Raw genomic sequence first — 27951 nt, 5'->3', positions numbered from 1 at the left:
GACTGTTATTTGTATATATACAGAACTGTTTTTTGATTTTGTAAAGTAATATGCATTTTGCAAAGTCAGAAACTGTCATGGTTAATATGGTTGGAAATACTAACTGTCATGGTTAATACTAACTAAATTATTTTAACTCTCTCTCTATGCTGTCTCTGTGTCTTGAGTGGTGTTTGGTTTGCTTTTGTTCTTTCTCTAGAGTGAAACTCTGGAGGTTAAGGACTGAAGTTTAAGTGATGGGTTGGTTTCCTTACGGTGGAAAAGAAAAGAAAAATGCAAAGAAGAAGCTAAATAGAAAGCCTGACGATCAAATCCTGTCAACTTCAGATACATTTATTTATGTTTATATCAACAACTCTTTTAACTAATTTTGATTACTTTTGAATTTTTGTTTTATGCTTTTTGAGGTTAGTTTTTGCGCATGGTTTGGATTGATAAGGAAATTAAGTTCATTTGCTTGACTGTTTTGATTAGTCTTTTCTGGGTTTGCTTCCATGTTTTGATCTGCTTTGAATGTTGTAGTTATGATTTGAGGATAATGTTCTGATAGGACTATCCTCTCTTTGTTTTTGCTGTTGGTTGGGTCTGATTGTGACTCACCAGGACTTGTTTAACTTTGAATCAATATACATTTTGTTGATCGTGTTTGTTCTTTGATTGTTGGGTGTGCTGTGTGTGTATTTTGATTGTGTTTGCTGGGGTCCCATCATGTTCTTTGATCATGCTTGTTTATTACTTTATTTAAGCTCCGTAGGTCTGCTTCTAATCAAAAGTGTAGTGAAAAGATAATTTATTTAGAATTGCGAAACTTCAGTACTATACAATGCTGGAGGATTCTGTTACCCTATCTTTTCAGTCTCATGAGCTTCCAACTGTAGTGTTGCTTTATTTGAAATTAATTCAACTATATACATTGAACTAAATGAACTGTTGTAGTGTTGCTTTATTTGAAATTAATGTATCTCTGTGTGTCTTTCTTTAGTGGAATCTACAAACCAAACAATACAGAAACAAACAGTGACCAATCAATAGAGAACCAATAAAGCCATCAAGTGTTGGTATTATTGTTGGAACGACAACCAGTGGCTGTGTCCTTAGAACTACATTACCTGAAGAGTAGCATTCCTGAATCAAAAGGAGTGAGATTGTTCTATTTTGAGGAGCTTATTAATTACACAAACAATTTTTTTAAGCCAATGCCATCAGAACTAGGGATATGGAAAGGTTTCAATGTCATCTGTTTAACCATATTCTATATTAATTTAAGATTGGTTTCTATTGATACTTGTTAAAGATTGATGTCTTTTGAGTTGGCATTTGGATTTCAATTGTTTAAAATTTCAATTCTTGGGACATACCTGTTTATGAAGTTTGAATTGTGCTTATTTATGTTATTTTTTTGTGAAGGAACATGGAATGCTTGATTCCATATGCGATAAACTGAAGGTAAATTCAACATTGGATGTAAAGAAAGAAGGTTGTAAGTAGGGGGGAAATTGGCTCGGTTAAACCTTAACGAGCTTGAGCTCGATTGGAGCTCGACTCGAACTCTATCGAGCTCGAGTTCGAGTCGCATTTCCCAGGCTCGAGCTTGACCCTGTAGCAAACGAGCTGAGCTCGATAAGTCGAAAACTTGACTCGGCTCGGTTTGTTTACAGTCCTAAGTTTACGTATAAATTATCTGTATAAAATTGAAGTTTTAGTTATTTTTAGGTGAATTATAACCAAGGTAGCCACAATATAACGTATTAGTTCAATTGAACCTATTCAAACTTTGAAAAAAAAAAAAAAAAAAAACTTTATATTTTATTGTATTTACAATTTTGACCATATTTAAATTCATATTGAACCTATTTAAACTTTAAAAAAAAAAGAGCTTTATATTTTATATTATTTATAATTTTAACCCTATTTAAATTCATATTGATCTCATAATGTTTTATTATCAATTTATTAACTTAAATATTTTGAATCTATTTAGTCAAAATTCTGACTACGCCCCTAATTATAACTGTACATAGTAGTTACAATATAGGTTGACTTTGTCACTTTGTCTCTTGGTTTGAGCCACTTTATTATGGGTGGTCATTTTCAGCCCTCACCTTTTGTATCATAGCCCCCAATTAAATATTGTTTTACTGGTTTAACCTTATGTAAAATTATTATTAAGGATATTAGATTTTAAGTACACTATTTTATATTTTCCTTTTATTTATTCTTTTTTATAACATCTAAAACTCATAGTTTATCTTTTAAATTGCTTTTAAAAAAGAAAAACATAAAAAATTATCACTTTTCACTTCTCCATCATACTTCAAATTTTCAATTAAATCCAAATTTGATATCTTCATCATTCTTTTTTCTTTACAATAATACACTTCAAATATATTTGTTCTTCATGAACTTAAAGTTATAAATTAATCCAACTAAAAAGAATGGCAAGACTTCCCATTTAACAAATTATCTCCATTACAATGGACTGGTTGGAATTCTTTTAAGAATACATAACTTTATACTTAATAGTTGTTAGGTGATGGAAAAAGTGTAGAAAATATAGATAATCTATGTTGTAATTAAGAAGAAATATCTTGAGTTTAGGAGACTTAAAAGGAAAAAATATATATAGATATATAGATATTTACCATCTTATATTATAATTGTCATATTTCAATGGATCTTTACTAAATTAGACAAAATAAAATAGGAAATAATCTAAATCTCAAAAAATTGGGAAAATGAGATAAAAAAAAATATATTTAAGTCTGAAACGGTAATTTTGGTATTAAATAGGGTTTAAAAAAAATCTTTTAAAATATAAAGAGGGTATACTTAATATAGGTTAATGATCAATTATGTAGAGATAAAAATCACTTTCCTTTTGTCAAATCATTCACCCATAATTCAATAACCCAAGCCCAAAACCCACTTAATTGGGCCATGCTAAGATTATTTGAATCGGGCCTTAGGCCTTTTATTATATCTGACAATAGTAAACTAACATTTAGCAAATTTTACTTCTTAAAAAAAAAAAAAAAAAAAAAAAAAAACAAAAAACTCAGCAACCGGAGAAAAAAAAATTGTTAAAAATAAAATGTTAGAAACACAATTCTCCCAAGGAAAATGATAAAACTTTAACCACCACTTAGTGCCATAATAGTAAAAGAATAAAGGAGGATCTAAGAATCTAATATGGTCTCTCGAGTTTGAGTCCCCTTAATATTACAAAGAGCAAAAAGAAGATCTAACATGGTCTTCCGAGTTTGAGTTTTCACAACCTCTAATAAGGGTGATCATTTGACCTTTTATACGACTGACGATTCTAAGGTCTTAGAGGATCAGTTGAAATACGCACAAGCTGACTTAGACACCCTAGTTATCAAATCAAAAAGAAAAAAATTATGAACTTTAAAGAAATCTCATGCTATTACAAAGGGAAGAAAACCTTTTATTTTTTGGGTTTACCCACTTGATAAATAATAGAAGAATTATATTATAATTCCCGATCTATAATTAAATATATCAACATTTAATAAAAAATAAAAATGCAGGCTGTGGGGTTCGAACCCACGCGCACTTATGTGCAGAAGATCTTAAGTCTTCCCCCTTAACCTCTCGGGCAAACCTGCTGATTTGTTTTTCCTTACTTTATATTATATTTATCTATTTATTTTGATACATCTGTCTATAAATACAAATTCACAGCTAAATTGAAACCCTAGATAAATCAGATCGTTGAATTGGTTAGTTTACAGAAGCGGGATGGCGGAGCACTTAGCATCTATCTTCGGAACAGAGAAGGATAGAGTTAACTGTCCGTTCTATTTCAAGATCGGAGCTTGCCGTCATGGAGATCGGTGCTCCAGGCTTCACACTAAACCTAGTATTAGCCCCACTCTCCTTCTCTCCAACATGTACCAACGCCCTGACATGATCACTCCCGGCGTTGACCCCCAAGGCCAAGCTCTTGACCCCCGCAAGATCCAAGACCACTTCGAGGATTTTTATGAGGATTTATTTGAGGAGCTTAGCAAGTACGGCGAGATCGAGAGCTTGAACATTTGTGACAATTTGGCGGACCACATGGTTATTTTTCTTTTTCTTATGTTTTTTTTTTAATCAATTTCTTTCTTTCTTTGTTTTTTTAATATTTTGTTTATTTATTTTTTAATTTTTGTTGGTAGTTGAAGGTCAGGTTCTTGTTTTTGTGCAGGTGGGTAATGTGTATGTTCAGTTCAGAGAGGAAGAGCATGCTGCCAACGCGCTTCGAAATCTCAATGGAAGGTTTTATGCAGGTTACATCTTTGATCTTGATTTCTTGTGCTTGAGTTTACAATGTATTAGATGAATATTGTTTCGTCTTTTCATGGCCCAAGAATTTGTTCTTAATTGTAATTACTCTAGAATATGTTCCTAATATTATTGACCGAAGGTTTTATGTAGTGTGATCACTTTGATTACAGTTGCCTTCGGTCAGGAAAGAACTTGTGAAATTGAAAGTGAATGAGAGCATTCTCATTAACAGTCAAATATAGCCTAGGATGAGAGTGTCCGTAGTGCTCATATGGGCGCATGTTTTCCTTTTCAGTGTTTTGGGGCTGAGTCTCTCAATGTTTCAATAATCTTGGATATTTTGATGTTGGGTTTCATTATTCAAACTTTAGTTACCATTTTCAATAATGTTGGACATGTTGATGTTGGGTTCATTATTCAAACGTTAGTTACCATTTTCATCATGTTTTTGTCGTTCCTTGGTAACCCCCATTTATTTACCATTTTTTGGGTTGCGTCAACCAACCCTCAATTTTTTTTTTTTTTTTTTATAAATTTATTCATTGTGATCATTGTAAATGATTGTTTTGTCCTTCAGTGGTGGATTTCCATGCACTATTACGGATGAGACTATGATCAATGATGTCGCTAAGTTAAAAGATTCTATTAACAGAGCTTCTTTAGTATTAACATGATCTTTTTTTCTGGTGAATTTGTTGGCCATTTAATCGTAACCGTAATCGTAGATTGAAATTTTCTCATGGAGCTCAGGCCACTGTTATGCATAATTTGTTCTCTTGGTTTTACTCTTCTTGTTGCCATAATTTTCAGTGTCAAAAGTTGTACCTGTGTAATCGATCACTTTTTTTACGTTGAATTTTTTGTATTATCAGGGCGTCCCATCATTGTTGATTTCTCCCCAGTGACTGATTTTCGAGAAGCCACTTGTAGGCAGTATGAGGAAAACGTATGCAATCGAGGTGGCTACTGTAACTTCATGCATTTGAAGAAGATTAGCAGGTTGGTTTCTATTTATTTTTCCCCTTTTTAAGCTTTGACATTGGTGATATGGTGGTATCTAAATGCTGTTTTTGAATCAATTTAGGGACTTGAGGAGGCGACTGTTTGGGAGAAATAGGAGAAGGCGCAGCCGCAGTCGAAGCAGGAGTCGTAGTCCACATAAACATCGTGGTTATGAGGAGCGCGCACATGGAGGCCGTGGTTCAGGTAGACGTGATGATGAAAGAGATCATCGCTACCATGATAGGGGCAGGAGGCCTAGAAGCCGAAGTCCTGGACGTAAGGGGGGACGAAGCAGAAGCCCAGGGTTGAGGAGGAATAGGAGTCCAGTTAGAGAAAGTAGTGCTGAAAGAAGGGCTAAGATTGAGCAATGGAACAGGGAAAAGGAGGAGGCAGAATCTGGTCATAAGATTGATAATAGTAACGACGACGATGACAGGAACAACAACGGCTTTGCAACTGATGATGGTCAATATAGTGATCCTCAGCAGCAGTGACAGTGGTGAAAACAACTACTGACTTGATTGGAGAGTTTGTCTGGTTTGTTCCTATGCTCTATTTTAGCTTCTAAAGTTTAATTAGTACGTACAGGAGTGCAGCTTTTCTTTTTGAATAAGACCATTTAGAAAATATGGCTTATTGCCCATTTCCACTGTGCAGGTGGAGTACAGGTTCACTGTCGTGTTGTTGAAAGTAAATTCCATTTTTTCTTGATTTTCCTGCCTTATTTTAATTTGAAGGAAAATGAATAAAGAAAAAATAATTATACAAAAGTGATTTTTTGCATGTACCATAACCTTCCAGGTGTTCTTTTTTTTGTCCCGCCAAAGACAATTGCATGGTGCATGTCTCTGGTGGTTAAAGGTTCAGCTACTGCTGTTTGCCTTTATGTTTTCTCAAAATTGTTTTTGTCCACTTCATTTGTATATTTGGTGTTTACCTCAGTCGCAAGTTTTGCTGACCGTTCTGTTATAGCTTTAAGTAGGAAAAGTGATCTTTCAGAAGTGATTTTGTTAATGGTGCACAAACAATTGGAGGTTGTTTCGGAAGTTTTTTTTTCATTCTAAATTTTAAAATTGAACTTGTCTTAGCCATTCAATCTCTCTGATATCTTGATACATGGTCAGAAATTTTTCCAGTCAGAATGTTGGTCTTAGTTTTCCTACTGTGTCTCCAAGTGAAGGGAATGAGTGGGATAGTGTATCTGTGCAATTTTGTCAGTGTCCTTGTATGATAAAGTTGATTGACAGGCAGTCCTGGTTAATAAAATCCGGTGGGATCTAAACTGAAGAACCCTGTGCTGTCTGTATTATTTCCTTTGAAATTGGTGGTCTTACCTAAGTTATGAGTTTTGCAGGTTCAGGTTTTCCTGCTACCCAGGATCGGCTCATTTTTTCTGCAGCTTACCATAATATTTGTATACAGGTTGGTGTCGTTGTCTGCAGAGCATGTTTACAGGATTGTAATGCTACATTGTGGAAGTATTCAGAGGCTAGTGGACCTAACTTCAAGAAAATGAGCTACGGATTGTATGATCTTGCTGTTTGAAGAATAGATTGATATTTAGGGATGTTAAGTTTTTAAGTTATTTAAATGCAATGTTAAAACGTTTTCGTATGGGATTGTGTTGTACCTTGTCACAGAATTTTATGCTATGGCCATGGAAATACTTGTCTGGCACTCATTTTATGGTTTCTTCTTTTTACTGATTTAAATCTCTTCATAAATATTGCCATGAAAATAAATCACAAAGTATCTGAAGATAACAATACTGTTTATCCTTTGAGAAATTGATTTTTTGGATATGATTGCTGATGTCAATAAGATTATGTCTTAATAATTTCGATAAGTCAAGTTAAATATTATCTTCTTAAAAATATTATTGTTTAGCTGAACGATTTCCTAATATTCTGGTGAAGCTACCCAATGATCAAATTTTTTTAAAAAGTCTGCTCTTCTGTCTTAAATTCAGTTAATAAACATTCATATAAGGTCCAATGTTTGGCTTGATTTTGAGGAGGGACTACGAAATTTTTGAAAAAGTCTGCTCTTTTGTCTTAAATCTAATCCCCATCCCCCATTCGTTTCATAAACTACAACATTAAAACTTTTACATAAATGTTAAAAAGCTATTTACTTTATTTCAATATTATTTTAATATATTTTTACCAGTGCTGGTCATTGCTGCCATTTTCGATAGTGTGTCTGACGACACCATTAGGTAGGTCGCTGATTAATTTGTCGAATCTTTTTCTGACGAAGACGGTCTCCCCGTAACCATTGTAATGTAAATTGGCAAACGATCTATTCAATCATTTAGGCAGTATGTTGTGTCAACTCTGACAATTGTCGTCCAATAACCCGTCAGCCACCTCTAAATTTTTTTAATTTCTAAAATTTATATTAAAAATGTTAATTATTATTTTATTTAAGTTTTTAGATTTTTTTTATAATTATAGTTCTATTTAAATAATTTATTATAAATTAATCAAATGTTAGCACCAACCAGTCCTATCCAGTTAACTTCACTACAGGACGAAAAAAAAAAAATTAGTCCAATGTGACTCATCAAGAGTTCAAGACCCCTAGTTCACGGGTTTGGACTTTGGACAACCTTAATTGGTTAACAATAGAGTCAATTCCTTTTTAATCCTCGTGGTGGTTTCAGTTTACTAGAGTTTAAAGAACAATGATTTCAAAAACTAGGCCCCTGTTTGAGTGTTTTGTTTTACTCTTTTTAACTATATTTCGGTTATCCTATTTAGATTAAATGTTTACTTATTGGAATCATTCTTGTTTTTTATTATCCTATTCTATTCAACTCAAAACATTTTTTCAACTCTATTCAACTAAAAACAATTATATTTTACTCTTAATTTGAAAATTAATCAATCCAAGACTACCATCGCTTGCCAACAACCACCACTGACCGCTGTGGTCCTAAAAACAATTATCTTTCACTTCTTCTAATATGAAAATTAACCCATTCAAGACTACCACCTTTGACCGCTGTGGCCAAAACAATGCACGACCGGTTAGATCTGACTGATCGTGCATCGATATGACCATTGACGACCAGATTCTAGCTAGATTCATCCGTTAACGATGGCTAGAGATTTAGCATAAAACAATCATAACAGTACACGACCAGCCAGATCCGACTGGTCGTGCGTCATTTTGGCAACTGCTGACTATCATCTGATGGTGGTGGCCAGTGGTCGGCTGTCCTCTTTTACTCACCCACCTTTTCTTTTCTACTGTGTTTCTTTTTGCAGGTTAATACCTCATGGAGTAACCATTTTTCTGGTGGATAGTTATTCTGTTATCAGTCCCCTCTCTCCTGATATTGGGAGTTTGATGTTATTAGAGAGAAGCAAGCCCTCTTTATTCCCCTCAAAAGTAGCCCGAAAACTATGGAGAGTGGGGTTCTAAGTGTGGTTGTATTTTGTAAAAGGGGTTGAATAGTGGCAGAACCTAAGTCCCCAAGCCTATAGGGTGCTGGCTTGGGGCGTGTGATAGGACAGGTGTTTTGGAATTCTATCATATTGCTAGGTCTGGTGCAGGGTGCTTTTATTCACTCTATCTGGCTGGTATGGAGATTAGTTTGGCTTTTAGATTATCTGGTTGTAGACCAGGGAGCAGTCTGCGCTGGGAAGTTGTCTGTAGAGTTGATGCCTGCTGTTGCCTTTTCTCCTCCTGTTTGGTTGCGTTTATGTGCAGGGTTTTTGCAGCTGCTATGCTTGATTTTTTTGGGTCTTCTTTGGTGGCTGATTTTGATGTACAGCTTGTGCTGTTGGTCTTCTTTATCAAAAGGCCTGCATTGTTATTGTGCTGATTCTCTCCTTCTTGTATAGCCCTCTTTGAGGCAAGTTTGGTGGTTCTTTTGAATTATAAATCCATGTCTATTCTGCTGGTTTTGGTTTGATTTGTTTCTTGGGCTTGTCCAATGAACTTTGACTTGGATCCTCTTTCTTTTATTCTTTATACAATTACCCTTTACCAAAAAATAAAATAAATAAATAATAATAATCTAAATATTTAAAAAAAAATGTACCACACAACTATTCAGATTTAATCTAACTCAACTCAAGTTAAGTCACTTTCTTAGAATAACATTTTCCAAATAATCTACCATACGCGCCCTAGAGTTTTGGTCCTTCTCATTTGAAAATACTATCATCTTAGTCCTCTTAGTTCTTTAACTTAATAAAAGGTTTGTTAGTTGCTAAATTTTAATGAAATGAAGCAAATGCCTTTTTAGAAACAAAAATGAAAAATTACTTACACAAACAATATTAAATGAAATTAACACATTATATACTAAATTCATCACCTGTACATAATTTTGATTTTCAAATGTGCAATATATATATATAATTCTATTACAAATTTAAAAAAAATGCATTTTATATTAATGTTTAATAACTTTAAAAGACGGTACTTTTATCATTTCAATATAAATTTAATAGTCAATTAACCTTTTATCGAGTCAAAAAACTAATACAATAGTAGTTTGAAATGTAAGGACCAAAACCAGTGTCTTAAAACCCGACCCAACCTGACCGATTGAACTAGGACTCGAGGCCTTCACCGAGTCGGGTTACAAATTTTCCTACTCATTGAAAACCTTAAAAATCCATGAACAATTGAAGGCTAGAATATTAAGGCTTTTGAAAAGCAATAGCTGATGAGTGTGATAGTGGCAACGTTGGTGATTTTCAATGAGTGGATTGACCGAAAATCGCAAAACTATGTTATTGAAAAACACTCGTTGTTGTCGAAGATTAGGGAGGCCAACAAGAGGGGGATAAGATGAGTTTTGGTCAGGAGACTGAGGGGAATGTTTTCATAGTGATTGGGAGTGTTGTTGTTGCCAAAAAAGTGTCCTATTTGCCGAAGCCGACGATGGTGTTTGAGGCGTTTTTGCGAGATTTTAAACATATAAGGAATTACATGCAATTTTCAAGAGTATTTATGTTAGATTTCCTTTGGACACCAGTTTGACCCATCGATCAACCCGAGACCCAACCACTCTGTTGGGTTTCACCTGAAGTTGGGTTTTAAAACACTGACCCAAACTCTAGTATTTAAAATAATTGACCTTAAACAGTAGTGAACTGAAACCACAGTCACTAAAAAGGAATTAACTCGTTAAAACTATTATTTACTATCTAGCCCATGTTTGGTTGATTTTAACGGATTGGTGAGTACTATAAGCTTGGCAAGGTTGCACTAAATTGAGCGAAATAGACCTGAGCACAGTGCACCGCATAGGTTTATCATGCATTGAACTAATATAAAATTTTAACACCATGCTTTTCTTTTCAAGAACTAATTTTCTTTAAAAAATTATTTATATAGTATTACAAAATTTAAAAGACTACTGCTTAACATGTGCATTTACATAGTATTAATATTAAAAAAAGAAAAATTAAGATATCATTGTTTAAACCCAAAATCAAATTCAGTAGTTTAAATTGCTCTACAAAATTTATGAAATCAAATTTCTGACAGTATTAATTCATATTTAAGTTATTTTTCATTTTTTATTTCAAACTTTGGAACAAAATTCTGACTCTATTTATCAAACCAAGCTGAAGCTAGAGCAAGGCTCACTCTTCATACCTAAATATTCGAATCTGGTTCTTTTACGTATCTTATCAACGCAAATTCAAATGCTTTAAGAAATCACCACTCTCAGCCTTGGCTTGTGCTTTTCAAAAAGAGCATGTTAATTCAGGTTCGGGTTTAACTACCATGTAAGTTTTTAAAGTCTCAAAGACCTCTGATTAGTTTCAACAAAACCAAGTCCCCCCAAAATCATAAATCCCAACGAAATGACTACCGCTATTCGATTCACTAGCCTATTTCTCACTCTTCTTTCTCCATAACATTCATCTCACAATGAGATCAATGCAGAAAGCTATTTAAACACCATTCATGCAGTAGCACTGTGCTTAGCCTTTGTATGAGCTTGCAATCCACCTCCGTGGTAAATGACCTGCAAGAATTAAACAAAATGTGATTACTTGAAACTATAGAAAATTTCATGAGCTTAATGGGTAAGATTACCTGTTGCAAGACTTGCAGAGAATGACCCCGCTGATTTTTGAGTTTGCTGCTTGATAGGCTGCTATTAGCAGGCGTTTTCCGAGCCTGCTTTGAAGGGTGAGGAGTAGCAGTGTGAACAACCCCTTTCTTGCCTTCTGCGGTGGTTGTCAAATCAACCATTGTTATCTCTTGACCGCATGTCAGATGCTAATGCTTGTGCAGATTGTATTCATGTCAGCACACTATATTGTAACAATAACAAAAAAAAAAAAAAACACACACACACACAAATTAACAGATAGAGATACACCAAAGAACACTACGAAAAGAAGAGTAGGCCAATACAAAGAAATTGATACAAACGCATGTAATGAACTAATCTGGTTAATTATATAATACGAGGAAGATACTAAAGATAAACATCCTACTACCCCATAAAACCATAGAATCCCGTATTCATTTGATCCAATGAGCTATAGGTGTGAATCTTATATTCATAACAATTTAAATAAATAAAAAGATTAATAGATAGAGATAGACCAAAGGATGTCTACTGAAAGAAGGTTAGGCCAACTAACTGAATAATTAATACAAACACCAAATGAGAGTTAATCTGGTTTGTCAAAATAATAGGTGGAGGAGGTGCTAAAGATGACCATCCTGCAACCGAATACAACAATTGACCCATTTGAGTGAGTATTGATGGGCAAACAACAAAATGAATATATAACCCATCAAAATAAAAAACAAAGCAAAAGCGACACATAGCAATAACACAAATGATAAAGTAATCAGTCTTTTGAGGTGTGATGAATTTAGTCTTCTTGTCAGGAACAGGGGTTTTTGTGGCAGATTCTGCAGGTCTCTTCTGCTTGGTTCAGCCTTCAAGAGTAAGAAATAAATACAGTTAGTACATTACAAATACTGGATAACAACCAAATAAAGTATGCCGATAGCACTGGTAGGTCCTCACCTTCTTTGGTGTCCCACCCTCATCATCACTCTCACTCTCATCACTGTCTTTATCACTTTCATCATGTTCATCACCACTCTTGTCACTTTACCTTCAATCTGATTTGGATCCTGAACGAAACTGATCAGTGCCTCCACAAATCATCATAGCATAAACAAACCAATAAACAGACAAGGCCAACTTAAGCAAATTAAATTTTAAGTGATTGTACACCATGTGCGCTAAATAGAGTGAAATTTGGAAAGATGTAAAATAATAAATTTTGAAATTCACGTATCATATAAATGCTACAGTCAAATTCAATATGTGAGCATTTTCTATATCAAACTAGAAAAGGAAAATAGTGGTAATCAATTTGCATTGTAGATTATAGTATCCACATCGGCCCCATCTAAAAAAATTTCTATACCTATGCATAAAGTACATAGCAAGTAGCTAGATGTAAAGAGTTTCTCATCCCATATTTGTGTCTAAATCTGGTAAAGCATGAAATCAGAATTCCAAATAAAAGAGTAACAAAAATGGTCCTGTGCAGCCAGCTCAAATTTTGTCAACATGATATTAGCAATGGTAATATTTAGCAGGTGAAAATATGGACATAAAGTAACTAAAGCATAAGAATAAGATCAAACTTTCAACTTTATCAAAAAATTTAAAGAAAGAAAAAGAAGGCTAAACTAAATGTTCCTAACTGCAGAATGATTAAACACATTGCTGGATAGAATCAGTAGAAGCAATAAATAAATAAATAATCATAGGCCAATACTCTATATGTTTACATCTATTAGAACCAACGATCCATTTATTCAGTGATTATTATGAATGGGGTAAACGATGCTGAAGAACAAAGCACAGGGATAGGTCAAACTTTTTTTCTAAAAAATGAGAAAAAGGGTAGAGATAGAGAAGAAGAACAAGCAGTTAAAGCTATATACATTGCCACATGCCAGTTATATATAGTCATGAAACACATATCTGAAGATGAATGTATAAAAGCAGTTATAATTCATAGTGGACAAACTAAAATGAGTTAACCATCAAGTTGTGGGAGTAATACTAGTGTATCCTCAAGTCCATCTTAACAATCATATTTCAAAATTTTAAATACTAAACAAAAACATGTTGTATAGCATCAATCCATGTATATGACATATGCAAGTTGGAAAGGCATTACTGTAGTTGAGTCCAAACCAATCTTCATTAGCTAATAGCTACAGAGAATGTCCATAAGAATCTTCTAAAAATTTTACAAGATTATCTTCAGCAACATCATTTGCAGTCTAATTAGAATAAGAATTTACTTAAGGTGCCATAAAAATTATGAGTATGAGGTCTAGTTAATAAAATACCTCGTCATCACCGGTCTCATCATCATCAGTGGATGAATCTTTCGAATCACTATCGTCAGAATCATTATCATCAAACTTTTGATTGGGTTTAACTTCCTTTACGCTCTTCTTAGCAGTGGACGCACTAGCCTTAGTGACATTAGGCTTTTCAGAAACAGATTTGGCCTGTAACTCAGATTTTCCTACAAAAAAACAAAAACAAAACAAGGATTCTCAAATTTACATGATTAAAGTTCCACAACAAGAAAAGATACAAAATGAGCATTACGTTCACCATTGTTACTAGACAAAATCTCCTTTACATCTTCATCAGAATCTGCGAGTAACAATTTAAGGAATGAGCATACTATTTCCAAAAACTAAAGTTATTCAATAAGCATAAAGAAAACAAACAAAAGGACATTGTTACACTGACTTACCAGAATCATCACTGTCAGCAACAGTTGTGGGGACAAAAAGAAAGAAAAGTCAAGGAGGCAACATAGATGAAAAACAAGCATATTCTAGTACCAATAGATGCATACCACAAGAAAAAATAAAATCCAGGAAGAATGCTTTAGAACAAACAAGTTGAGTAGAAAGGATATCCTTCGTCCATTTTAACTTTATAACCGGTGAAGTAGACACTTCCATTTTTCCAATTATGAGACAGCTCAAAATCTTTTTCAAGAACCAGGTCAAAACTCAACTGAGGTAATTTCAGAGTAGAAAGTGTTCCAAGAACCAGCTTCTTATCATCAACTTTCAGATATAGACATACATGCCCATTTCCTTTATCCTTCTTGACCTCACCCAGGGAAGCCTGTGAGCAGCAATTTAAGCAGAATCAACTATGTATACGGTTAACTCACAAAATTGAAACAGCCAACAAAAAGAAATTCATAAACAATCAATTATAACCTGCGAAAGATGCACGACCCTGCGATCACCGGGACTAATCTTCTGCGGCTGTCCACTTTTTACCTCAACACCTGAACATAAGAAAAAACCAAAAGGTACAGAATAAGTAGAATATCAAATCAAAGGGCAACCCACACAACACAAAACACATTGTAGAAAACAAAATGCCGGCGTATCTTGCAATCTGAATGCTTATTTAATCACATTTTTAAATCTATATCGGATAGACAGTATAAAAAATAAATAGTGAACATTATTCCACACAAACTAAAACGCAGAACTCACAAATACAACAAAAATTTTACAAAATTATGCAGTAACATGATAATTTAAAAAAAAAAAAAAAAAAATCAAGAACGAATGAAAATATCTGAAAAATTACAAAAATAAATCACTTGTAAGAATGCTTAACAGTTCAGAAAGAAAAAAGGTCTAAAGATCACTAAAGTATATTAAATTTCTGAATCCAATCAAAGCCAAACATATTAAATTACAAAGATGGTGATATTGTCCACAGTACCCTCCTTCATCTCAAAAATAAGAAAGTGAAAAAGTAAAATAAAAAGATTCAAAACATCAAACCCTAAATTGTGTTGATTTTCATCAAAACCACATTATAAAAAACAAAATTAGGGTTAATTAAAAGGCGTAAATATAACTTAAATGACTATTAGATTCTAGTACGAGTTTGACTTGATTGATGTTCCCACATTTCTCGTCAAGCAACCACAAACTTTAAGATTAAAACAACATAAAATGAACGAATACTACAAACAATTTCTGATCGAGTGTGTTACCCCAAAACTCCATATTTGGCATGGCGGACAGAGGAGAGAATATTTTTTTATGTTTATTTTGTTTGAGTTCTTCTAGAAGAAACTAGTATGAATATAAAAATAAATTTAATGCTTAAAAAATAAAAAATAAAAAATAAAAAATAAAAAGTAAAAGTAATTGTTTATAGGAAGCTAATAATATCCAACTCTGTTCTTAATATTTTGAAATAACTGGTCATTCAGTGGCAAAGTAACTAAGTAAGTATGTTATAGCTAAGGCATCTAAGCTAGGGATGCAAAAACATAACTCGACCTAACCCAGCCATACCCGGGGCTGAGACTGGGCTTTGATAGGTCCAAGCCGGATTATCTTATATGAAATTACAATTAATCTTCTAAAGAATTATCATGACACCTACAAAACTACATCTAACCACCGTCTATGAGTAAAAGTAAATACAAAAGAGTAGTGTTATCCAAATTTATTTGTAAATCTCATTAATAATTGAATTATTTAAAATTTTGTAATACATTAACAGCATTATGTTTTGTTCATTAATTTTCTTTCTACAACTAAATTAAATTTGTTTTTTTTTAGCCCCACACATCTTCTTGGATCAATTTAATTCATTTTCCATCTTAAATTTGCTGGATGAAATCCATGGCTAACAATGTTATTTTTTTTTCGTCTTTTAAAGAACACCATGAAATCCATACTTCCTGTACAGTATGATAGTTATTTTTTTTTTTTTTTCTATTCTATTAATTCAATTTTTTTTTTCCTAAAACCCACAGACCATGGCTACTCTTCACGTGATAAAGATGGCATACCAAAATGAACAAGTAAAAACTGAATATAAGAGTATCTCCAAATGACTCTTTATATGACTCAAACTCTTTATTATAAAGAGTTTATCTATAAAAATAAGAGTCTAATGTAATCTTTATTATTTAAATATAAATTAAAGAGTGAGTTTAGCTCTCTACATCTAGAAAGTTAAATTTCACTTTCTATCCCTATTTTATTTAATAAATTACAAGTTTCTATGCATTTTATTATTAATTCCCTTTCCCAATAAGTTTCTCTCTTATTTATTAAGTATAATTTAAAAAGTCCATTGGATTTGAATAAAAAAATTGTTCTTTATATTTAGAAATTAATAAAAATGTTCTTTATTTATGTGAAATATGCTCTTTAAAATAAAGAGCACCATTGGAGATGCTCTAAGATCCTTTGAAGCAAAGATCTCCAAAGGAAAATCATGAGCATTTTGTTTAATCACATATTATATTAATGATCAATATTGAAAGAATAATAATACATATACCTGACATAAATTAACATATATACATTATACGTAAAAGCAAGCTACTCAACAATGTCACTCATATCTTTTTTACCACTTGTTGATGTTTGATTTTGACACCAACGACCTCGTGCAAAGTGCTAAGTTGGCTTTAGAAATTACACATGATATCATTTTAGAGTTGGGAAAAGGTTGGACAATACTATTGAATGCAAATACTGAATAATAAATAAGACAAAATTTTTATAGTGGTTTGGATGCTTAAAGCGATTCTTACGTCCACTGTTTCTTTTATATATAAGTGTTATAATAGGTCGCATATAGCGAACAGTGAACAGAGGTACAATGACTGAGTATTCAGAGAGAATATCAAGTCAGTCTCTTTCCGTAAGTTGCCTTTGCTATTGAATATTGTGAAAATCAGAGAATGATCGATCTCGATTTTGTGAGGGGGAGTCCTCTATTTATAGCTGTTGAATTCAAGGTAATGATTACAAATCTGCAAGTGGGTAGGTGATGTGCAATTCCTTCATTGCCTCCCATTGGCTGATAACTTAGGAAATATCCTAAAATTATCTAGGGCTAGGATAGGTGTGCGGTCCCTATTCACTTGTAGACAAAACCTGAATATGTTGGGTTGGTGACAACCATATCCTATATGTCTTGGGGCGACATGGTAGCTCCTGGATGACGCAAAGCCTTCCTGAACTCTGATTGGTGCTCACTGATGTAAGCTTATATCAACCCTGATTTTTTAGGCATAACATAAGCTTCCATGTTCTTAAGATTCAAGGAATTGGATCTTGAGAATTTCATGATTATGCCACGCCCTGACTTGTCTTTAGAAATGTTTGCTCGAGCTGAAAGCTAAGAATGGTCACATCGTCGCAAACGACCTAAAGTTGATTGCTTGATCTAACCAGAGAATTGAGTGTAGGTCGTGATCTAGATTTTTGGAGTAGCACTAGCGACTTGACTTGATCATTCACAAAGGTCTAACGACCTAAGCTTGATCTTGTCCAGTGCTATCGAAATGTGTTTCAAACCTCCATTGTTATTCATGACTTGAAAACACTTAGAACATTTTGCTATTGAAAATTGAAAAACCATCTTGTTCGGTGTTCAAATCTGACATGTTAAGCAAATATCTTTTTCGAATGACCTCTTCAAAGGTTATCTGTTACGCTTGATAGCTGGCTCGGTCAATAAGACAAACCTTATCTGATAGACATGTCTCTGCACAATAAGTGTCAGCCATAAGCATTAAATGCAAGCCATACTGAAACGACATTCCCTTCTGGAGCAATAAATGCGGACGAGGGCGCATTTAATGTGGAGGAGATAATCACGTCGGTGCTTGGCAATTTTGATAAAGAAATGTGCCAGTTGATTTTCACGAAGCGTGGGGGTTACTCTTCACGTGGATTGACGACACGTGGTCATAATCTATGGCTAGGAGTGCGTTCCCGCCCAAACGTCACTTATAAAAGAATGCCAAGTGTCATCTTCCACCTTATAAACCCTAAGCTTACCCTAAGTTTTCAGAGAACTCGGATTTTTCAAAGACAAAAAAACAATGTTTTCAAGCTCTAAAACATAAGTTCATTCTTCTAGTTAATGCGAACTCAACGCTACAGCAGAGTACTTGTTCCCCGCAACCAAGAGGTAATGAAATTTCGTCTTTTTCTCTTTTTTCATTCGTGTCAAAAAAGCTTGCTTTTTACAGTCATGGTAGTCATGGGTGTTTGGTCGACTTAGGTGATGAACATTTCTGGGCAGTGTTCGAAAGAAACACTTATAAGATTCAAAACTTAGGGCACAAATCTTTAGAAGATTATTCTTAAGAGTTTTTAGGGTTTTTAGGGCTTTGACGGCTATGGAAGAGAAACTGGGATTCTTTTACTTTTCTGAGTCACGTACATCACCCTTACATGTCACACCTTTACAGACTCAAAGGGCAATGGAGATCCTTGAGACGAGAACAGCTGGAGAGGGGAGCTCGTAACCATCGGACACCTTGGCAGGTCCTGGAAAGGTGATACGATCTACCGCCTCAGCACAAGAGATCCAGAATGCAATAGATCAATACGTGATAAATATGGACATGTATCAACACAGGTCGCACATTGCTCAAGATCCTCCTAAGGGAATAGCTGTGATCTTGGAAGCCATTTTCAAATGTGGAGTGAGGATACCCCTCCACCCCTACATCAGGTTGATCATCGACCACTTTCAGGTCTCGCCATTCCAGCTGACACCAAATGTATATATGATAGTTGTCATTACGTATATAGCATTTGACAAGCATGACCTCGGGAAGCCAACGGCGCAAGAGCTCGCTTGCACCTATATCCTAAATAAGAGTAAAGATAAAGATTCGTACTACCTCTCCAAACAATCAACGATCAAAGAAGGGATATTTGGTTACCCCAGCAACGCAGGGGCTTATGAAACCAAATTTTTTTTCTTCGAGTACGATGGTGTCTGTAAATTTACAAAACTGACTAGGTTTTCTTTTTAATTTTCAAGTCGTTCACCCTTTATCCTTAATTCTTTTTTAGTCAATAAGCTAACAAACTCATTTTTTCCTTTGTAGAAAACAAAACGATTAGATTGTCAGTGCTAGCTGATCGCAGTCGTATCGAAGCATTTGGTCGACTGCCTGACCACAGTTGTGATGCAAGACTGCTCGTGATGACAGAAAATCTCTGAAAGTACGAATTTTTTTCTCATGACACACACTTAGACAATTCAGCTCGTAAGTATTTCTTAATAAAAAAGACTCAAGTCTTTTTATAAAATTAGACTCATTTTGCTGATGTGTTCGTATGCCATGCAGCAGCCATGCAACCGAAGAAGACAAAGCCGTTAAAGAAGTCTATGGGATTCATCTTCCCTAGACTAAATCCGACTGGAATAGTTGGAGTGACCTCTAGCGATATCCTTGTAACGGGTACACAAGCTAATGCCAACACTTATGGAGCGACATGAAGAAGCTCCCCAGCCTGTTGCGGTTCGTTCAACGAGGAAGAAAACAACGGCCTTAAAGATGAAGAATAGAAAAACAAAACCCATCGTAGAATCTGAATCTAAAGGCTTTAGGATACTGCCAGATAGGTTATAGCCCTATCAACTCTTCACTTCGAGGGCCACCTCAAAAGACGCTTCTGGGACTTCGACCACTCTCGAGACTTCGCAAGGTAAAGAAGGTGCGACCATGACCACTCAGGAGGAAACTGGTGAGGAACAAGCCGAAGAGGTCCCTGCCACATCGAGGCACGACCGTTCGTATTGGCTTCTTAGGGCAACTACCAGACCATCTAAGGCCGGTGGTCTCTACCCTTCTAAAATGTCAGTTGGCCATAACCTTTGATAGGTATGTGATCTCCCGACCTACTAATCTAGTGGTCACCGCTCTTCGAATGCAAAGTCAGGTAAGACAACTTTTTCTCTTTGAGAACTCTTTCATATAGGTCGGTTCCTCAGTTTTAAAAAAACTAACTCTTTATTCCTTTCTCTGCAGTCTTTGTTCGCTCTGAATGTGACTCATAAAAAAATGAAGATCAACTCCTCTGCAAGTTTTATGAAATGATGGAAGAGGTTGTTAAGTTGAAGCAAGCTCTTGTAACTTCGAACGAAGCTGCTAACACCGCTTAGGTTCAAGCGAACAGATATCTGACAAAAAGGAACTCTACTCTGTGAATAGTAGAGTTCAAAAGAACGAGCTTCTGAAGAAGGATATTGACGTCAAAGAGCTTCAAATAACAATAGCGAAGCTCACTAAAGAGCTAGGCCAAAGAGAAAAAAAGTTGTAGGAAAGCTTAGAGCACGAGAAAGCGATAGAAAAGACTCGAACTGAGTTGTGGGAAAACTTAGAAGAAGATAAGAGAGAGATAGATCTCGAGATAACTCATGGGCGGATCGCTTTGCTAACAGAGTAGATGAAGCAACTAAATCTCGAGGTGGAAAGGAAAACTACTAATTGGGAGGTGCAAACTATTCACAGCCTGCGACCGAACAACCCCAACTTGGACATTTCCAATCTCCTCGAGGAGCATCAAGTCTCTTGCTTCACTGATGTCTACTGATGAGCAAGAAGATCAAGAATCCGCTTAAGAGGAAGATCAACAAGAAACAGAAGTCCCTAAAGATCAAGCATACGACCCAAAGGTCGTAGCAACTGAAGCTAGGGATTCTGAGGTTCAAGACCAGTGATCGACCTCTTTTCTGTCTGCTCAGAAATAGTCTTTTATACTTTCTTTTTGCTTTCATTGTAGCTCTTGGTTGTCCATTGAATACATTTTGCAATATATATAAACAGACTTTTGACTAATTGTGATAACACTTTTATAATTCAAGTACTTCACAAAACAAATACAACTTTTCTGATGGTAAAACACTGTAAGCAATAAGATTATTAAAACTTGAGATTACAACACAAGTAATTCTTAAGAAGAAATGGAATAATCTTATTCACAACATTGCCAACAAGGAAAATTTACAAGTAGAACCGATTGCATAAGCTATACATGAGTTTGGAATTACTGATAATAAGGACGCAGATGTTTAGCATTCCAAGCTTGTGGTACTTCAGAACCATTAAGCCTTTTGAGGTGATACGTTTCAGGTCGTATGACCTTAGCGACGTGATATGGACCTTCCAAGTTAGGTCCCAAAACCCCTGCACTTGGTTCTCTTGTACAGAGAAGGACTTCTTTCAACACTAGATCACCAACCCGAAAGTCTCTTCTCATGACTTTAGAGTTGAAGAGTCTTTTTGCCTGCTGCTAGTAGAAAGCTATCCTTAACCAAGCTTTGTTACGGTGTTTTTCAACTAAGTCTAGACTGGCACGCAAAAATGCTTCATTGTCTGACTCATTGTAAAATTCCCTCCAAAGTGAACCAGCCCCTACTTCTACTAGAACCATTACCTCACAACCATATGCTAACGAGAAGGGTGTTTCTGAAGTAGAGGTCTTCGGAGTTGTTCTATATGCCCATAGAACTTTTAAAAGGTCATCGGCCCAATTGCCCTTGACTGCGCTAACCTTGGCCTTCAATGTGTGCTTAATAGTTTTGTTGACAACTTTAACTTGACCATTAGCTTGCGGTCTTGCTATTGAGACAAATTTCTTATGAATCCCCAACTATTCGCAAAACTGCTTGAAATCCTCATTGTCGAACTGTTTCCCATTATCAGAGATAAGTGTATGAGGAATTCCATAACGGCACACTATGTTCTTGAAGACGGAGTCTTTAAGCTTCTTGGTGGTGATCGCGACCAAAGGTTCTACTTCGACCCATTTAGTGAAATAATCTACTACAATCATTGCATATTTGATTCCACCCTTACCAATTGCATAGGACTGATTAGATCGATTCCTCACATAGAGAATGGCCAAGGACTAGTCATCATTGTTAACTAGTGGCAAGGAGCTCGTGGGATGTTCGCGAATCTTTGACACTTGTTACACTTCTTCACAAAGTTAAAGGCATCTTCATGAAGTAGGGGCCAATAATATCCCTGGCGGATAATTTTATTGGCGAGAGATAGTGCGGCAGTATGATTACCACAGACCCCTTAATGTATCTCTCTCATAATGTATTCTGCTTCTTCATCTGTTACACATCGGAGGAGGGGAGTGCTAAACCCTCGTTTATACAACTGATCTCTGATGAAAGTGTAACAAGCAGCTCCAGTCTGTAGGATTCTTGCCTCAATCTTGCTGTTAAGAAGAACCCCATCTTTGAGATACTGAATGATTGGAGTCATCCAAGATACGGATTCAGTTGTAGCTGCAGCCTGATCGAGTGAGTTTATGTTGGAAAGTTTGATGTATTTGACCGGGATACTATCCGGTGCATCGAAGTCCAGCAATGAGGCTATCTTTGCCAAACCATCTACAATTGAATTATTATCTCTTGGGATTTGCCTGATCGTATAATGCTTGAAGGGCTCGAGTGCAGCTTTGGCTTTCTTTAAGTAACTGATCATATTCTTTTCTTTGGCTTGATACTCTCGCAGAATCTAATTGACTACCAGTTGGAAGTCGCTATTGATGTCGATCATATCTGACCCTATCTCTCTTGCTAGTCGTAGACCAACAAATAACACTTGATACTCGGTCTCATTATTTGTAGCTTTGAATCTAAACCTAAGGGCTCTATAAATGCAAGTTCCCTCAAGACTGATGACCAGAAGACTAACTCCAGCTCCAGCTCCAGCTCCAACTCCAACTCCAACTCCAACTCTTCTTCTGTTAGAAGACCCGTCAACATAGAGACTCCAAGTTGACAAGTTCTGAACGGTTTCGTGGATACCTTTATTAGCTAGCTGTTTGGGTTCCTGATCTGGCTGATATGAAAACTTTGAAATAAAATCAACAACAACTTGTCCTTTGATTGCTGCTTTCGATCTATAATGCAGATCAAATTAACTTAGTTCGATAGCCCACTTTAGCAACTTACTCGAAGCCTTTGGCTTCTAAAGGACTTGTATGAGTGGATAATTGCTCAGGACATGAATGGTGTGGGCATAGAAGTAAGGTCGCAGCTTCTTGGAAGCGATTAGCAAGATATAAGCTAATCGTTCCATCTTTGAATACCATGTCTCGACGTCCAACAGTCATTTACTCGTGTAATACATTGGCCATTGAATTTTGCCCTCTTCCCGAATGAGAGCTGCACTGACCGCATACTGAGAGATGAACAGGTAGAGAAATAAAATTTCCTTAGGAAAAGGCTTGGACAGAAGAGGTGGTTTTCCGAGATCCTCTTTAATGCTCTAGAAGGCTCGCTCACACTCTAGAGTCCATTCAAATCTCTTGTTGGCTCTAAGTATATTGAAGAACGACAAACAACGATCTGTTGCTCTTGATATGAAGCGACTGAGAGCCGCTATTTTTCCATTAAAGCTCTGATCTTGTTTTCAATTGGCAGGACTTTTCATATCTAGAAGAGCTTGGATCTTCTTGGGGTTGACTTCAATTCCCCGGTAGTTAACTATATACCCTAGGAATTTTCTTGAGAATACTCTGAATAAACACTTAAGAGGGTTAAGTTTTAATTTATATCTCCGGAGTATATCGAACATTTCCGTGAGGTGAACTATGTGATCTGAAGTGACATGCGACTTGACCAGCATGTCATCGACATAGACCTCCATTGATTTCTTGATCTGCTCAGAAAACATATTGTTAGCCAAATGCTAGTAGGTTGCCCCAACATTCTTCAGACCGAAGGGCATAACTTTATAACAATACAGTCCTTGATTTGTGACAAATGAGGTATGCTCCTCGTCAGACATGAACATCGAGATCTGATTATACCCCGAATAGGCATCCATGAGCTTAACAGCTCGTGCTCGGAAGTGGCGTCAACGAGTTGATCAATTTTGAGCAAAGGGAAACTATCCTTCGGACAGACTTTGTTGAGATCTGTGAAATCAACACAAGTTCGCCACTTACCATTGGGTTTCTTCACCAAAATAGGATTAACAACCCAACTAGGGTAATGAGCCTCCCGAATGAACCCGATTGAAAAAAGCTTGTCCACCTTAACCTTAAGAGCATCATAACGTTCTGAGTCTATAGCTCTTCTCTTTTGGCGAACAGGTCTGAATTCATTGTCGATGTTAAGTGCATGACATATAACATCCTAGCTGATCTCGACTATGTCAGTATGAGTCCATGCAAAAACATCTATATTTTGTCTAAGGAAGCTCATTAAATCAGTTGCAAACTGAGGACTGAAATTGTTTTCGATTCTCAACTCATTCTGGTCGACCAAAACCTCAGATAAAGTCTCAACAGGCCCATTGTGGGAATATGATAAGAGCTTGAATGTTTATATTTTGTTAGTGTTTTAATTGGTTTATTTATGGAAAAATGTGCTTAAAGTATGGAATTTGGACTATTTCTTTCATAAATACCAGTTATGGGATCACAGGTGCATGTTGAGTGTTTTCAGGCTCAAACAGGTTGTTGAAGGAAAAAGAATGATGTTGATACGCGTAGGAACAAACGGCACAAGAATCAGGGTCGAAATGATGAAGTTGTGGCACGTCGAAGATGTTACGGAAAATCTGGAAATCTTTCATCACGAGTATGCCTTGATGTTTCTATCATAACTTGAGCTGTGGAAATCAGAATTTGATGATTCTAGTGGCGTTGGAAAGCTTATTCAGAGAGTTACAATGTTTGTGTTGATGACTTGTTCAAATTCTGAAGATTACAGATGCCTTGGACATAAAGAACGATCGCCATGGCGACCATTCTTACCGCCGCGGCGATGGGTCACGGGTTTGTGTTAATTCATTACCCTAATCCGAATCTGAATGGGTTAAGTTTTCTAATCTTTTTTCTAAGAACGACCAAGAACCCCAGGGATATAAAAGAGATTTTTGAAGAAATAAAAGGGGACTTTTGGAAGGAGAGGAAGACGGCTACCAAGTTGGAGATCGAGATCCTGAAAGCTCTCGTTCACCGATTAGAGAAGTTTATCTTTTTCTTGAATTGATGTCATTGATGAGAATGATGGGTTTGTTATTTTCATTATGAACTAACTTTCTTTTCTAGGGCTAAGATGTAGCCAATTTATGAATATGTCTTGATTTAATTTGTTGTTAATTCGTATTGAGCATTTAATTCTAAGTTTTATGATTGTGCATAATGCTTTCAGAATGCTCCTCTTGAATATGAGGATCAATACTGTCTTCCACTGGATCGGGTTGTGGTTCGATCCTACTGATCGCCATTGCTTGTTCAGGAATGCCCATAGACTTCCATTTCCCTTTGCATGCCATCTGCACTACTCTAACACAGTATTCGCGAGATTCACGCTAAGACCCCTTAACTTCCACATGCCTTATTGGAGTAGGAAACTTCATCTTCAGATAGTAGATATAGATGATAGCTTTAAAGTTTCGTAGTAGAGGTTATCCCAAGATGCCGTTGAAAGCTGATGGATAGTCTACTACCATAAATTCTGTCATCTTAGTCACTTTGTGGGTCTCACCCAAAGTGACAGGATGTGTAATTGTTTCTCTAGGAATAAGATGATCCCCCGTAAAGCCATAAAGGGGGATAGAGATAGGCTTCAGATATGTCTTCTCTAACTGCATTTCCTCAAATGCTTGCTGAAACAGGATGTTCATGGCACTCCTATTATCCACCAACATTCTGTGGACTTCACACCTCCCCATTTTAGCCGTGATGACGAATGCATCCTCATGAGGGTGATGTAATCATACACGTCTTTCTCAGAGAAATTAATCTCCTTCTCTCTGCGCACCTTAGCAGGTCGCTGCACCGTGCTTAGGACACTCATGGGATCATGTTGAGCCTCTCAAGCGTACTTTTCCTGAGCACCTCGGGAGTTTCCCATGATATGCAGTCCCTCAAAGATAGTCCCTACTAGATGGAGACCCTTGCGACCACGACGTTTATTTCCATTGCCCTTTTGGTCCTTTTCCCAAGTGGGAGTTGAACCATAAATATACTCCTTGAAGTGCCCTTTTTGAATGAGGTCTTCAATAGCCTGCTTAAGAGCTCAACATTCATCAGTATGGTGCCCATTATCCCAATGATAGCATCAATACTTCTTGTTGTTTCTTTTAGAAGTGGGATTTTTCATTGGCTTTGGCTCTCCGAGTAGATTCATTTCTTCTGAATTGTCTTGAATAGCTGAAACCAATGCATTAAGTGGAGTATACAAATTCTGATCGTGATTGCGACGAGGAACTTGAGCATAGGATTTCTTAGGCTTAAACCATTGTTTCTTTCCCTTCCTCTGATCGTCATTAGCCCATTTGCGATAAGATCTTCTACTACTCTCTCCCCGGTTTTCCTCCCTCTGACTGGGAGTGTTGGTCGATGGACTGGGGTTGTGGTGATTCAAAACAACCACTGAATTCTTTATTCTGAGATATTTCTCTGTGAGGTTGTAGACGCGAGTGAGGGAAATATCATCCTCAAATTGCGGTTTCTTCCACAGGTTTGTTTGCGGGCGAACTCCAGCAATAATGAAAGTTCGAACTGAATCCTCAATTGTATTAGCCACCTTATTCAGCTCCCTGTGGAACCTGTCAATATAGGACTAGATGGACTCATTCCTCTCCTACCGTATGTTGCTGAGGTAGCTGAACGGCATTGAGATCTTTCGATTGGCTTGGAAGTGTCTTAAGAATAACAAACTCATCTGCTACCATGAGTTGATAGACCATAGTGGAAGTGATCTGAACCAATGTTTAGCATCGGCAGTCAGAGTCACTACTAGGCAGCGACATTTCGTGAAGTTGGAAACTTGGTGAAGCTCCATGAGATCGTTAACCTCATAGAGATGATCCCGTAGATCAGAATTCCCATCAAATGCTCTCATGTCAAGCATTCTAAATCTTGACGGGAGAGGAGCAGTCAAAACTGTTGGAGAAAAGGGAGATGTCTCAGCGACCTGCCCTTGCTCATTTTTCTGAGCCCTAAGTTGATCTAGAGCTCACTATAATTCCTCTGTCTAAGGAAGCGAAGCCACTTGAGGATCACTCTCTGCAATGTGGGTGTGCTCCCCATAATTGTGATTAAGGAAAGACCGCAGATCTGACTCTTTCCTGCCTTGGCCAGAGCCTTCGGCATACCTTGACCCATGCTAGCTGGAGCCCTGTGAAGCATTGAATGGCTTGGGGAGTTCTCCCGACCTCCGCAATGGTCAGAACCAACCTACGGACAGTAAGTATTTCTCTCGCGGTGATAGTTGGAACCATCATTGTAGCGATAGTGGGAATCTCCTTGCCGAGCACTCTTGTGGGGGTGCCCTTGCGATGTGGCGTGAGATGACTCACCATACGACATACCACCAAGTTGCAAAGCTACAGTGTAATGCCCACATAGAGGTACGTAATTTAATTTATGCTCTTATACCTTTAGTTGATTTTTACTAAAGTTATTTTTAAGAAAATGTGAAGAAAATGCCTTAAACTTGCATTAAGGATAAAATGATCTTTTCAATCAAAATTAGTTGAAAAAGTGGAGAGTGAAAAGAGATATAATTTCATGGAGAATGCAATAAAAATGAGGGCATTATGGTAATTGACTAAGGGACATAGATGGAATTTTAAAGAAAGTGCAAGGGCAAAATGGGAAACTATATATAATTTTATGTTATATCAAGGATTGAAGAGTGAAACTGTAGCCACTCTTCAACCCATTTTCATGCCACTTCTCCTCTAAATCCTCTCAATTTCTTCACTTCTTTTTCAAAAGAAATTCATAGATTTTGGGTATTTTTGAGTGGATTTTCAATCCCAAGCAACT

General features: G+C 36.2%; 1 protein-coding gene, 1 non-coding gene and 1 pseudogene across 3 annotated transcripts; 1 reads left to right on the top strand and 2 right to left on the bottom strand.

The window, feature by feature from the left end:
- Positions 1-3543: 3543 nt before the first annotated feature.
- On the bottom strand, positions 3544-3626 carry TRNAL-UAA. Its single transcript has one exon. It is a non-coding gene; the product is annotated as a tRNA-Leu (tRNA).
- An 83-nt stretch (positions 3627-3709) lies between these two features.
- On the top strand, positions 3710-6948 carry LOC116111116 (splicing factor U2af small subunit B-like). Of its 2 annotated transcripts, XR_004125003.1 has the most exons (6): positions 3710-4083; positions 4211-4292; positions 5163-5289; positions 5375-5829; positions 5950-5982; positions 6715-6948. XR_004125003.1 is itself a non-coding variant. In XM_031397316.1 (5 exons), the coding sequence occupies exons 1-4, from the start codon at positions 3760-3762 to the stop codon at positions 5784-5786; spliced, it is 945 nt and encodes a 314-aa protein (XP_031253176.1). In that variant the 5' UTR covers positions 3710-3759; the 3' UTR covers positions 5787-5829; positions 6715-6948. The 2 variants fall into 2 exon arrangements, 1 of the variants encoding a protein (XP_031253176.1); XM_031397316.1 differs by lacking the exon at positions 5950-5982.
- Positions 6949-11985: 5037 nt separating this feature from the next.
- LOC116111111 lies at positions 11986-15441 on the bottom strand (annotated as a pseudogene).
- Between the last annotated feature and the right edge of the window lie 12510 nt (positions 15442-27951).

This window comes from Pistacia vera, unplaced genomic scaffold (genome assembly GCF_008641045.1).
Source record: "Pistacia vera cultivar Batoury unplaced genomic scaffold, PisVer_v2 Contig626, whole genome shotgun sequence".
Taxonomy (NCBI): Eukaryota; Viridiplantae; Streptophyta; class Magnoliopsida; order Sapindales; family Anacardiaceae; genus Pistacia; species Pistacia vera.
This window is presented reverse-complemented; position numbering and strand designations above follow the sequence as displayed.

Coding starts and splice junctions, on each gene's coding strand:
- LOC116111116 (XM_031397316.1), top strand. CDS start 3,760: ATGGCGGAGCACTTAGCATCTATCTTCGGAACAGAGAAGGATAGAGTT. Junction 4,084..4,210: donor ACAATTTGGCGGACCACATG/GTTATTTTTCTT, acceptor GTTTTTGTGCAG/GTGGGTAATGTGTATGTTCA. Junction 4,293..5,162: donor CAATGGAAGGTTTTATGCAG/GTTACATCTTTG, acceptor TTGTATTATCAG/GGCGTCCCATCATTGTTGAT.